General features: G+C 42.1%; 2 protein-coding genes across 3 annotated transcripts in view; both read left to right on the forward strand.

The window, feature by feature from the left end:
* The first annotated feature begins 636 nt into the window (after positions 1-636).
* LOC122655480 lies at positions 637-1,459 on the forward strand. Its single transcript, XM_043849672.1, has 2 exons — positions 637-974; positions 1,090-1,459. The coding sequence occupies exons 1-2, from the start codon at positions 637-639 to the stop codon at positions 1,457-1,459; spliced, it is 708 nt and encodes a 235-aa protein (XP_043705607.1).
* A 5,527-nt stretch (positions 1,460-6,986) lies between these two features.
* The window catches only part of LOC122656367 (E3 ubiquitin-protein ligase PRT1-like), a 76,646-nt gene continuing 69,201 nt past the window's right edge, over positions 6,987-14,431 (forward strand). For both annotated transcript variants that reach the window (XM_043850850.1, XM_043850849.1), the window contains exons 1-2: positions 6,987-7,148; positions 7,233-7,412. In XM_043850850.1, coding sequence (XP_043706785.1) covers positions 7,025-7,148; positions 7,233-7,412 — 304 coding nt within the window. In that variant the 5' untranslated portion in view covers positions 6,987-7,024. The remainder of the gene's footprint in view (positions 7,149-7,232; positions 7,413-14,431) is intronic.

The raw sequence follows: 14,431 nt of genomic DNA on the forward strand, positions 1-14,431 counted from the left end.
GCCAAAGGTCTGACCTATAAGAAGCAGTTTCTTCCCTGGACTACTGTCCCCAACCTTTTTCTCATAATTACGTTTACAGATCTCAAGCACCGATTGATTTCTCACTGTTGTGTTGACTCTCATACGGAATTCCTTGAAAAGTGTGATCACCCGTTGTGGAAGAACTCCCAGTTTTTCATCAAACTTCCCTTCAAGAAGAATGAGGATGCCAATCCCACTAAAGCCAGCCATGCTGGAATGAATCCAGACCATCTTGCGCTGGCTCAAGAAGAAGTCACCCTTTTACAAGCCCAAGGCGTCATTGAACCAACTTCATTCCCCTGGGCATGCGACGCTTTTTATGTCAACAAGCGAGCTGAACAAACTCGTGGGAAACTTCGACTTGTCATCAACTATCAGCCTCTCAATGCTTTCTTGACTGATGACAAATTCCCACTGCCAACTCGGCCAGCTCTCATGCTTTAACTTGCTGGAGCCACAGTCTTCAGTAAATTCGACTTAAAAGCAGGATTTTGGGAACTCGATATCTTCCCAGATGATCGTCCTAAAACTGGATTCTGCATCCCAAGCCACCATTTTCATTGGAATGTTATGTCTTTTGGCCTCAAGGTTGCTCCCTCTCTCTTCCAGAAGGCGATGATGCACAGTTATGCACCCATTCAGAAGCATGCTCTCATTTATATAGATGATATTCTCCTCTTTTCCAAAAACGAGGAAGAACACCAACAGCTTTCGTCCCAGTTTCTTGACATCACCATACAACATGGTATCATGCTCTCTGCCAAGAAGATGGAAATTGGAGTCTCTAAAGTTAACTTTCTTGGAGTTATCATTACCAACGGTACATATGATCTCCAGCTGCACATTGGCAAATCTCTGCTGGAATTTTCAGATGGTCCGTTCACTATACCTCAGCTCCAACGATTCCTTGGAATTGTTAATTACATGATCGAGTTTATCCCTAATCAAACCCGGTACGTTGGACCACTCAACAAGCTCCTCAAATAGACCTCACCTCCCTGGTCTTCTGAACATACCCAAGCAGTCCAGGCACTAAAGCAGTTAGCCCAACGGCTGCCTTCCCTGTAGATTCCTTCTAATGGGCTCCGCATTCTTCAAACAGATGCCAGCGATGACCAATGGGCAGCAGTATTGCTTGAAGAACTTCATAATGGAACCCGAAAAGTGTGTGGATACAGAAGTGCACAGTTTAAACCAGCTGAACGCCATTACCATTCCACTTTCAAAGAGATATTGGCAGTTCGCCGAGGGATTGAAAAATTCCAATTTTATCTCATTGGCCACACCTTCCAGATTGAAATGGACATGTCATCTTTCCCCAGAATGCTTCAATTCAAGCAGAAGGTTCTCCCAGAACCACAACTCCTCAGATGGGCACAATGGTTCTCTCAATGGTCATTCAAGGTCAAACACATCAAGGGAAAAGAAAATGTTTTAGCAGATTTCTTATCCCGCACCAAGGACCCTATCCACTCTACCATTCCCATACTCTGTATGCCCCTTTGGCCTTCAGCCCGGTCTCGTCCCTCAACTTCTCAAGATCCAGGTCCCTCAGCGCAGCCATTACCACCCCCAGCACTTGACCTTACCTCTTTGTTACCCACTCTCCCCTCTGAAATTTATTCTGATATTTTAGGAAGAACAATGACCAGCTACAACACCCAAACCTATCAATCCCTTCTTGCCGTCCTTACCCATAAATATGGCCTTACCTAGGATTGGCAAGTTTGTCACCCGGATCATCCCTACCTTACCCTATTTACCATCACCCACTATTTCAGCTTTGAAAAAGAATTTGTAGTATTCTTTTGGCACCTTTTGGTAGTCCATAAGATTGCCATGTGTTTCTCCATTCATGCCCTCATGCATTACCTCCGGCAAACCTCTTTAGTATACCGTGTCCCATCCCGGACCAATATCCTTTTCCGTCTTGCTGTTCCATCCCACTGTGCAAGATTTCTCCAGCTATTTGCTCCTATTCCTCATTGGATCAATCTCCTGTCTAGCCGACCCCGTGATCATTTCTTTGTCACCATCCTGTTCCATTGCCCTGTTGATCATATCCATCCAGCTCTTGTTGAACCCCCCATCTTAGACCATCATCTTATCGCCTACAGTCCCACCTTTTCCATCCTTGGAACTTCTGATGATGACCTATTTGCTCGACGCGACACCGATGATGCCACTAGGGAGCGTTGGAGACAGTTCATGCACTCCATGTGGGCTAAGAACTAGGTGAACCCTGCCACCATACCTCCCATCCTTATCAATACCACTCATACAGCATGGGATGTCAATACTATTCATCTCCACCACCCTGTTATTCATCATATCATGATGCAACACGTGGAACATGAAGTGGATCACTACCTCGAAGCTCGTGCACACTCTTCCGATTCGGATTAGCTTTGAAAATTTTTGTGACAAACTTTCGGTCTGCTATCAGTCTCTTTTATGAAAGTTGTGGTTGTGTTTGAAAGCCTAAAGTTTGTAATTCTAAAGTTGGTATTTGGGGTTGTAATAAGTCTGTGTGTGTCGGTGGATTCCAAATATTTTTAAGTTCGTGTGTGTTGTAAGATCATAACAGGTTTATTTAAGTCCGTGTGTGTTGTAAGATCATAAGAGGTTTAGTATGAAGTATGGAAGTATGATTTGATACCAAGTATGAAGTATGAAAGATGAGGCAAAGGAAAGTCTGATTGACCTGGGCAAGCTGGCTGGGATTAAAGAAGAAGCTGCGGATGGCTTTGATGAGATCGTCCTTGATATGATCCCAACAGCTAATAAAGAATCCCATGTTGAAGCCATCAGGACCAAGTGCCTTATTGAATTTATGGGACAAGATAGCCTTGGTAATCTCATCATCAGAAGAGATGGCAAGAAGAGAGTTAGCCAGGGAGGAGGGGACAAATTTGGTGATGAGGCCAGGGGGGATGGGAGAGGAAGGGGGAAATGGGGATTGAAGAGGGAGGTGAAAAAAGAAGCCGCCTCGGCCTTAATGTCAAGGACAGAGGAAAGTGGGGAACCATCCCGAGCAATGACCAGGGTGATGGATTTGGAATTCAATCTGGCTTTCTGAGAACGATGAAAGAATGCCGAATTCGAATCACTAAGCTCCAGCCACCTAATGCGGGCTTTCTGGCGAAGGAAACTTTCTTCCAGAGAGGAAAGGGAGGAGAGCTCATCGGTAAGCTTTCTCTCTTCCTCAGCCAGCAAGGAGTTGTGCGGATCCGTTTGGAGGCGGGATTGCACAGAAGCCAGATCGGAACGGCAGGAAGAGATCCGGGAGGGGAGATTACCAAAGGTGGCAGAACTCCAGATTTGGTGAACCTGAGCTTTCTGGCAAAAGCATTGAGAGGGAGGGAGGGGCAATGGATGGGGGAATTCCAAGCTTGAAGAATGGTAGGGAGATAGAGAGGGTGGGAGGTCCACATGTCAAAGAACTTAAAAGGTTTGGGGCCGAAAGAGGAATATTGCTGGATGAGGAGATGGCAGGGACTGTGATCAGAAAGCCCTTGGAGAAGGAAATTGGCATTGGACTGGGGGGAGGAGATGAACCAGGCTTCATTGATGAGGAACCGATTAAGCTTGCAAGCAATACGGTCGATGCCCCCCCATCCTTGGAATATACTCAAAATGCACTTTCTTCTTTTTTTCTTTGAGCATGGTATTTTACATCAAAATAGTTACTCTTGTACCCCTTAGCAGAATGGTGTAGCTAAATGAAAAAATAGACATCTCTTGAAATTTCCCGTTCTTTATTATTTCATATGAATGTTCCCGAAAGTTTTTTTTTGGGAGGCTATTTTAACTGCTTGTTATTTGATTAGTCGCATGCCTTCCTTTGTTCTTAATAATAAATCTTCTATGAGTATTGTATTTCCCAATTCTCTAGTTTCATTACTACCTCGTGTGTTTGGTTGCTCCTGTTTTGTTATGTTTTATGACAGGGCAGGATAAATATCTCTAAGTGCTTCAAATGTGTTTTTTTTGGATACGTACTCAAAAAGGTCATCGTTGTTATGACGCTCTTACTTGTCAACAGTTTCTGAGTGCTGATATTACGTTCTTTGAAATTACACCATACTTTTCTGCTGAGGGTCGCCACTTGGAAATTGACATTTCCCAGGTACTTCCTCTTCTTGCTGTAGTTCCTTTTACAGAGTCTCGGCTTCCTTTGCAAGTATACCAGCAGTGCTCTAAACCAAGTTGACTTGTGACTGCATCTCCGTCTCTATTGCCCTTTGCCCAATCTGAATCCTTGGCTAGTATTCCTGCTTCTTCATCTACACCTGCTGACTTACTAGTTGCTTTAGGCAAAAGTACTTGTTCTTGCACTCATTGGTCTTTGGTCACTTGTCCGATTGATAATAATTTTGTTTTTGTGTCCCATCTCCCATCTCCCCTTCATAGTTTTGCTTGTCCTTATCTGCATAATCTATACCAAAATCATATCAGGAGGCATTTTCTCATCCTGGGTTGAAGTTGGCTGTGGATGTGGAAATGGATGTCATTTTATTTCGAAAGACAAACCTTGGTTAATCTTCTTCCAGTTAAAGAGGTAATACGGCATTGTTGGGTGTATATTGTCAATTAAAAACCTGATGGATCTGTTGAGGGCCTAATGGCACAATTGGTGGCAAAAGGGTTTACGTAGACTTATGGTATAGACTACTTTGAGACTTTGTGGCTGTTGCTCGGTTAAACTCTGTCAAAGTACTTATTTCTTGTGCTGTTAATCTTGATTGGCCATTATATCTACTCGATGTCAAAAATACTTTTCTCTATGGTGCCTTATTTGAGGAGTTGTATATGGAGCAACCTCTTGAGTATGTTGCTCAGGGGGAGAGTGCTAGTAGAGTTTGTAAACTTCATAAAGCAATTTATGGTCTGAAGCAATCTCCTCGAGCTTGGTTTGATAAATTCTGCAAGGTTGTTACTCAGTGTGGATATACCCATTGTTATTCAGATCATCCAGTCTTTTATTGTCGCGTGATTCCGAGGTGGTAGTACTGGTTGTATATGTTGATGATATAATTATTTTTGGTAATCATTCTTCCGGTATGTGTTGGGCCTTTCCCATGTGTTTTCATTGTAATGGGTCACTTTAATGGGACTATAATATGGGTAGAGGCTAGGTATACAGGATTAATTAAGTTAGTGACTTTATTTCTGTATTTTAATTGCTATTAAGTATTTTAGTTGGGCTTTTTTGAGTCTATTTCCTTTATTATTTCACGTTCCTAATCAATTCGGTTTACCTTATTAGTTAAGGATTGGGTTAGGCCTTTCCTTTTTAGTGTAGGAATTTGTTTTTGAGTCTTCTATATGCGAATTTGATAAATAAAGTTGCTGCTTTTGCTGCTCTTCTTAACATTTGAATATATCGTGTTTGATCAAGATCCCTTGTGTTTGATCAAGGAATCCATTGTGTGCAATCAAGGTAGGTTTGTGTTTGATCCAATCAAACCATCTTGAAGTGTGAAGCCCGGGTGTTATTTTCTGTTGTTCTTATTATTCCAACATCTTCTTCATCCATTTACAAGTAAGTTCAGACCTTGAATTTTCTGCAAATTCCTATTCAACATAGGATTTACACTTTGCATGTTTTTTGAGATTAACCAATCCGACCGTTAGAATCATCTCAAGTTTTGACCTAATGTTCTTGAATTTAATTCATGAATTCAATTTCAGTTTGGTAGTCTTCTGACCTATTGATCTTGAGATATTTGACATTTCCCATTATGCCCCTACCCCTTCTAGTTACTGATTTATGCATTATTGAGCTACTGTTTTATGATTTGTTTGTTATCCATATGCAGAATCGATTGGCAGAATTTAAATCAGTACTACATTATGTTGTCATAACTTCAGATCTAATTGTTGGATTGATTTGAAATCTAATAATCCTGCTCCCCTCTTTTAACTGAGCCTTTGATCAAGGTTTGAGTCATATCTGAATTGCTGATATTCCATTATTGGGTCCCTCTTAAACCTCCTAATTGTCCCTATTATTCTGAGTTACATGAGGTTTTCTAACCTTAATCCTTAGGTGATTAGAATATGAAGTAGGATAATGTATCCCAGAAAAGTGTATACCAATACTTTTTTTGGAGAGAAGATAAAAGAAATTTCATTGATTACCAAAAACAAAGCAACCTGTACACTGTGAAAACCAATGCATTTGTGTCTTCAATGAAAAAAGGGGATATGTTGGATCTCCTTCCCTTAGCAGTCCACTGTCCCATTATTTATCATTTTGTAGAAGAAAAACTGAATAAAGGGCCTACATCCATTTCTGTCATTTCACACTAGAAGCATGTTTCCTCGGCATATAATTCAAAATATTCTGCCCATGATCACCTGTCCTGGTGAATATTCTTACATAGGAACCAAGGGCACCCTTCTTGAGTCTAGAATTAATGACTTATTCCTAATAAGCAACCATCCAAAATTTGATGCCTTTGAACAAAGGCCCCTTTTGAAGTCACCTCTAGTATGTTCTTCTTGATCTCAGGGCCAGTACCTTCAGTCAGATCCTATAAGCATTGATAGGCTGATAGAATGGGTCTTTTGACCTTAGCACCCATTGGAAATTTGTCATTGCCACACTTTTTTTGATTTAGTTGTTGGAACTGGATGCTGTAGGCTGTTCTCAGTAATCTACTTGGTTAATCTTTCTTGCTATATGATTTTTTTCTTCATGAAAATTCCTTCCTTTTGATTTCCTTCTAAAGTTGAGAAAAACTTATATGGCACTTCTTCTTCTAAACATGTTATTACTAAAAACAACTGAAAGTATCAAAGCTATGTTCGGACAGTTACCTAAGTTTTGGCAGACTTGAGAACTGATATGACTTAAAGAAGTCTCTACTCAGAAAAAGAAATAAACAAAGGAGTCTTGAACTCCATGGACCCATTTGAACTCTAGAAAGAATTATAAAGCATTTTACATAATGGAAATTACTATTAATTGGGTCTGCTTAGCTTTTATTTGTTTTGAATGAGGTTCCTTCATTTGTTGTTTCATGGAAGTTTTGAGATTTTCTTTTGGTTGGTGGGTAAACTGTCCGAGGTATTATGCGTTTTATTTTGCAGGGATCTCCTATACAAGCCTATTGTACTTGGTAAGTATTAAGGAAGTAATATGACGACCATAACTTTGATACTTAGTTAGTCCTTCACTAATATCTATGTTTATGTTGTGACAGCTTGTGGCCACATTTCATGTTTCTGGTGTGTGCATCTTGCCATGAATGGCTGGAAAGAATCTCATTGTCCAATTTGTAGGCATCCATATAATAATTTCCCTAGCATCTGCTTGATGCTCCATTTCTTGCTCTTGAAGATGTATCCTGTGGCCTATAAGAGAAGGGAAAAACAAGTGCTAGGTGAGCTTTAACTTTATGGATTTCTTCTGTATGGCTCTCTCGAGTCTTTATGGAGGGGTATTATCCCTTCTTCCCTTGGCTTGTTGGAAACTTTTGCATTTGTACTGCTTTTTGAAAATTTAATTCGTCATGATTTGTAGACAGTAGTACTGGTTGTGAGTTCCCTGAATCATAACATGGGCCATCCTATTAGGAAATCGTTCCTAGAGCAATAGTATAACCATATAAAATGAGATGCTTCCCTTATAGATTATGATGTGTATGGTTTGGCAAATAAGTTAAATTGTGCTTCATAGAAGTGCATTTGATACAAGGAAAGACAGTAGTTTGTATGTGGCAAAGATAAGCAAGTTGTCTTTCTAGTACTTTTAAGTGTAGTGCCAAGTAAAGTTCCGAAAATAACATGCCTTGCTTTTGGTTGGCATTCATATAACGAACACTCCTGAATCAGTTTGACTTAAATATAAAATGGTTGTTCTATTAGCTAAATCTATGCCTTAGAAAGGTGATGTTATAAGTTGTAACTAAATGCCTTTTTATGGTCTCCAATTGACTGAGTGATACCTGTTTCCTTGGAGTGAATGAAACTGTTTTCCACAGTCAAATTTGTGATACATGAGTTCCCCTTTCTTCCCGGTCATTGTTTTTTTTTTTTTGGGTGTAAAGAATTTAATTACTAAAAAGGAAACAAGAATACAAGAGCCCCTTAGGGGCAGCAACAAACAAGCAACTCCAGGCCTAGGCCACAGCTAAGAGGAGGCTGGGCCAACAAAAGAAACAGAAGGGAGACCCCAGGATACAACAATGAGTCTGTACCTTGGGGTGTCAAAACAAGAAGAGGGAGGGGCAGACGACAACTTCGCTTTAATTTTGAAGGAAATGGAATCCCAAATCTGCTGATAAGTACGAGATTTGGAGGTCCATTTCCTGATATTACGCTCCATCCAAATATGATTGAGAGTGGCGCAAAAAGCCATCTTTCCAACCGTGTCACAGATAGAGGAGCCAGCAAATGTCATATCAATCCAAATCCACTCACGAGAGAAAGGAAGAATTCTTCTAGGGGCCGGCCAACACTTGGACAAAATGCCTTTCCAAATGGCTGCCGAGGTATGGCAGTCAAAGAAGAGGTGATCGGAATCTTCCACATTGTTCCAGCCATGGTTCAAAATCTCGCGATATTTCGGCGAAATATCGCTTAATTTCGTATATCTCGAGCTTACCGAGATGCGAAATCAAGTCGAAATGAAAAAATACCATATTTCGTCGATATCTCATGAGATATCGACAATATCTCGATATCTCACGAGATATTGACGAAATATGGTATTTTGGCTTAAAGTGTCACGTGAAGGGGGGCTTTAATACAATATTTCGCAGATTTCGGTCCATATTTCGATCGAGAGCTGCCTTTGCTAAGGAATTTCAGTCTTTTGCCTATTCTTCCACTCTTCCAAGCTCTCATCCAACACTCTAGCCATTGTTCAAGCACATTGTTGTCAGATTTTCACCGGTAAACTCATCATCGGGTCATCTAAGCTCATCATCCAAGCCTTTTTCCACTATTTAAGGTAAATTCTATTCGCATTAGGTTACCTACAGTATGTTGATGATTCCATTTACGTGACACTTGTGGATGACTACACTCGTTTCTTCTCCGATTCTATACCGTGGTCCACATATGTCCTTCAAACAGAGAGCAATGGACGTCGACTCCAGCGAGGCATGAGTGGGATTGATCCAGGGAGGCACAACAACTACTATTAGCAGTTTAGCACTTGTAATTTGTAACTTAAGTTGTGATTTCATTGATCTATGAACTTGCGAGTTGCGAGTCTTGTGACTTACTGACTTTGACACTTAGTGTATTGCCTTTAAGGCTTTAAGCGAGTTATTGAATATTATGGAGTTTATGAGAATCATGGTGCTCATTAATGTGTATTGGCTTTAACTTGATATGTGATGAAGTTAAATACTATTATTAAATATTAACTGCCTAATCTATGTGTATTTAACTATTTATACATTAGGGTCGGCGATCGTATGTCAATCAAGGGTGCAAGCTTAAAACACCAATTTGAATTCACATTTTTACAATTTTATGGTTTAAATGTGTTTATTAAGCTTAAATAAGGCTGTCCATGAAATTTCAGGCCTAGATATGGCCAAATACCCCCCGAGATGGACCCCCGAAATATTGCAGAAAAAATGCAATATTTCGGTCATATTTCACGATATTTCGGGTATCTCGGATATCCCGATAGGCCTGAGATACTGAGATATCGCGAAATATTAAACCTTGGTTCCAACATAGGCAGCACGAGGGAGAGACTGAGATTAGGCAATCGCGAAGGAAAGACTGGGTTGGAAGATAGTGGGTGAAGACCCTCCCGGCTGTGAAGCAATGGCGAGGAATGTGATGCTTGAACCAGATACAGTAAGGAGTGACTCTATTAGAGCTGATTTGGGAGTTGTCCTGATACAAGATAAACTACGAGAAAGTTGTTTGAGGTGGCATAGCCATGTTCAATGGAGGCCTTCGGATGTTCCAATACGGAGGAGTGATTTGTATCAAATTGAGGGAGCTAAAAGAAGTAGGGGCAGGCTTAAAATGATCATAGGAGAAGTGGTGAGGAAAGCATGCATAGTTTAGGCCTTGTTTCGAGTATGACCTCTAATAGAGATGATTGGAGGGCTAAGATCCATGTAGCCGAATCCATTTAGTTGGGATAAAGAGGTTGTTGTTGTGTTGAAGGTGCATTTCCTAATGTTGCTTTTGTATTGATGCCATATCCCATTGAAGGGCAAGGATCAATGTAGCTGGCCTCATTTAATTGGGATAAGGTTGAGTAGTTGTTGTTGTTGTTGTTTCCCTTGTCTCCCATGCTAATAAGCCCGTGGATATTGAGGTTCAACAAGCGGTACTTCCTGGTACTGTATTTGAAGCAGTTGTTCGAATCCTTTATGACATGCAACTGAAACAAGTTCTTGCTAATGGTAAAAAAGGGCTTTGAATGTAGGGATTGTTCTTTTTTTTTTTGGTGAATAAACAAATTCATTACCAAAGAGAAAGAGAATTACAGCAGCCCTCAAATTAGGAGGGAGGGGGGGGAGGAAAAAGAGGAAAATACAAAAAGGCCAAGACACATGGAGAGGAGTCAGAAGCCCGAAGAGAGATAGAGGTAAGCCCCCAAGATACAACAATGAGCCTATTCCTTGGGGTATCAATACAAGTGGAGGGGGGAGACGAGCTAAGTTTAGCTTTAATCTCAAATAAAATGGAATCCTAAATCTGCTGAAGAGAGCGGGATTTGGTCGTCCATTTCCTGAGGTTACGCTCCATCCAAATATGATTGATGACAGCACAAAAAGCCAGCTTTCCGACCGTGTCACAAAGGGTGTGGCCACCATAAGTCATGTCAACCCAAACCCATTCTCTGTCAAAAGGAAGAATCCTACAGTTTCGTGGCCAGCATTTAGTGAGGATGCCTTTCCATATAGAGGAAGAGAAGGGACAAGCAAAGAAGAGATGATTTGAGTCCTCGACCGCATTCCAACAAAGAACACAGCTTGGGGAGACCGCAATGTGCCGGTGCTGAAGAAAGGCCTGCGCTGGAAGAGAATCTGTAAAAACTCTCCAAGTTGTAAAGCAATGGCGGGGGATGTGGAGCTTGAACCAGACCAGCTTCCTCCAAGGGGCTAGAGGGTTGCGGGAGCGAATATGATCCCAAGCGGCTTTGGAACTAAAGGAGCCCGAGCCCGAAGAGTTCGGCAGCCAAGTAACACAATCACCCCTATTATGGGGTCTCCTAGGGATAGAAGGCAAAATATTCCAAATGTTGTTGAGCGCAGGGCTGGAGGAGTACGGCGGAGACGAGCCACTCGGATCAAGAATATCAGCCACCAAAGATGTACGAGAGAGGCCAGAGCCATAGATAGTTCTTGAGTTGACTTGATGAAGAAGAATTCCCAAAGGGTGCCAGTGATCAAGCCAAAGCAAGGTGGAAGCTCCATCGCCAATGCAGGATTGGATGGCTCCTTGAACAGAAGAGCGATTAGATAAGATCTTGCGCCAAACCTAAGAAGCATCAGAAGAGGCTGAGACTGTCCAAATTGAATCGGATCAGAGAAGGCCCGAGTAAATTCAATCCACCCAAATGCTCGTTTGTATAGAAGCAATCTTCCAAATCAGCTTGATTATGCCAACAGAGTTCATCTCCTTTATCCTTTTGATGCCTAAACCTCCTCCTTCCAGCGGAAGACAGACTGAGGCCCAACTAATGGGCCGGAGAAATCTTGTAGAGTCAGAACCTTTCCAAAGGAAGGAGGACATAAGGGATTCCAAAGACTTGATGGTGGAGTGAGGAAGCCCGTAGATCCCAGACCAATAAATGTAGCAAGATTGCAGAACTGATTTGATGAGAACCAATCGCGTCGCGAATGAAAGATGTTTGCCTTTCCAAAGTTGAAGTCTTTTCCTGATGAGATCAAGCATTGGAGTGCAGTGATGAGGAGAGAGCCTGGCCGGAATCAAAGGCAAGCCCAAATACTTGACCGGAAGTTGACCTACAAGGAACCCATATTTTAACTTTAAAGCCTCTTTTTCCAAATCTGAGACTCCAAAAAGGAAGAGGAGGGACTTCGTTGGGTTGATCTGGAGGCCCGAAAGGTCTTGGAAAAGCTTAAGGCAATGCATAATAGCCTCGAAAGAGTCGATGGAGGCTTTGGAGAAAATCATAAGGTCGTCAGCGAATGCCAAATGGGAGAGCTTGAGGGCTTTGCATTTGGGGATAGGAGCAATGAGATGCTGATCCGTGCAGGGCTATGGCGAGATAAGACTTCGAGAGCCAAGGTGAAGATGTAGGGAGAAAGGGGGCAGCCTTGGCGAATGCCCACCGAAGAAGCAAAGTAACCAGCTGGGCTGCCATTGACTAGAACAGAGAACCGAGGTGAAGAAATGCAGCAATGGATCCAATGATGAAGGAAGGAGGGAAACCCATCTTGACCAGCACCTTGTAAATAAAATCCCAACGTAATGAGTCAAAAGCTTTGTGGATGTCAATCTTCATAAGGGCAGCAAGGGAGTGGTTCTTTCTTTCAAAGCCTCAAACAATCTCATTGCACAGCAAAATGTTGTCAGTGATATTTCTACCTGGAATGAAGGCCGATTGGTTTTCACTGACAAGGAGATCCACAACAGTCTTGATTCTAAGAGCAAGGATTTTGGCAATAAATTTGTATAGCAGGTTGCAAAGAGCAATAGGTCTGAAGTCCGACATTGCTGAGGCGCCCTCCTTCTTAGGGATGAGGCAGCGGAAGGTGTGGTTAACTCCTTTGATTTGACTCGGGTTGAGGAAGAAACTTCTAATAGCCTTAATGAGGTCTTCCTTGATGATATCCCAAGAAGATAAAAAGAAGCCCAAGCTGAATCCATCCGGCTCAGGAGCCCCATGCAACTTGAGAGAGTGAATAGCTGTAACAATTTCTGCCTCATTTGGAATAGACCGAAGGGACTCAAGAAGCTCAGTTGGGATGAATTTGTTGAGCAAATTGTTTGGAATTTGACCTTGATCAGCCGATTGACTGCTGAAGAGGTTCTTGAAGTAGTTCACAGCTGTATCCTTAATGTCTTTAACTCTAGAAAGAGGAGAACCATCGGGAGCCACCAAGTGTAAGATCGAGTTGTGATTGGTTCTAGATTTCAAAGAGCGATGAAAATTAGCTGAATTAGAGTCGCCCAACTCCAACCACTTGATCCTAGACTTCTGCCTTAGAAAGCTTTCCTCTTGGGAAAGGAGCTTGGAGAGCTCAATGGAAGTAGCTTTCTCTTCTTCGGCCAAAGGAACATTAAGACTGTCAGTTTGGAGCTGCAACTGAATGGTAGAGAGCTTGTCCTTGCAATCTGAAACAAGTTGGGAAATATTTCCCAAAGTATTGGAGTTCCAATCCTTGAGGGCAGCTTTCACATTCCGAAGCTTCCTAGCAAAAGCAATGAGGGGAGTGGAAAAAGCTTTGACAGGCTTGTCCCAAGCTTCCTTAACAGTGGTTAGGAAAGAGGGATGGGAAGACCACATATCAAAATATTTAAATGGCTTGGGACCCAAGGAGGTATAAGGTTGGATAGAGAGGGAGATGGGGCAGTGGTCTGAAATTCCAGGGGGATCAAAGGAGGCATGGGAAGAGGGAAAGGATGAAAGCCAAGCTTCATTAACAACCACACGATCCAGCTTGCAAGCAATACGAGAAGTACTGGACCTTCTGTTGTTCCAAGTGAAAGTAGGACCAGTCCAACGGAGATCATTTACTCCAATATCCTCTAAGCAATCATTGAATGCAGCCACAGAGTCTGAATCCAAGTGGTCACCACCCTGCTTCTCATGGTCAAATCTGATCACATTGAAATCTCCTCCTAAACCCCAAGGAAGAGCACCAACATGACTAGCAACATTACGAAGATCATCCCAAAGAGAAACCCGCTGGAGAGGGTTGTTTAAAGCATAAATAACAGTGAATAGGAAAGAAGTTTGGCTAACGCAGTCCGTAAAACTCAAATGAGGGAATTGAGCAAAGGAGGAGAGGAGGGAAATTTTAAATTTTGATGGATCCCAAAGAACACAAATATGGCCATTGGGGTGGTGATTATGGTTGGTTAAGAAGGACCAGCCAGGAGCAATGGCATTGAGAATACTTGCTGCATTAGAGTCTTTGAGATGGTTCTCTAAAAGGCAGCAGAAATTGAAGTGATGGACCCTGATAAGAGATCGAACAGAGTCACAGACGCATGCTTGCAAGGGGAATTGAGACCCCGAGTATTTCAAATAAGGCCGAGATTCATTTGGAAGAGGATTGGGTGAGCAACTTAGGCCCATCGAGCTTGGAATTTGGAAAGCACACTACGGGGCACAGAAGAGCTACGGAGGCACCTAAAGTAAGCACAGTCCAGAGTAGGCATTGCAAGCCTGGCAGCAGAAGAAGCAGGGGAATTCAAAAGGGGGTGGTCAGGTAAGGAAGAGAGAGTG

The sequence above is a fragment of the Telopea speciosissima genome, chromosome 3 (genome assembly GCF_018873765.1).
Source record: "Telopea speciosissima isolate NSW1024214 ecotype Mountain lineage chromosome 3, Tspe_v1, whole genome shotgun sequence".
Taxonomy (NCBI): Eukaryota; Viridiplantae; Streptophyta; class Magnoliopsida; order Proteales; family Proteaceae; genus Telopea; species Telopea speciosissima.

Bases quoted from the DNA above. Each gene is read 5' to 3' on its own strand.
- LOC122655480 (XM_043849672.1), top strand. From the start codon at position 637: ATGATGCACAGTTATGCACCCATTCAGAAGCATGCTCTCATTTATATA. The intron at 975-1,089 runs GTACGTTGGACC...CCTTCCCTGTAG, and splicing joins TTTATCCCTAATCAAACCCG to ATTCCTTCTAATGGGCTCCG.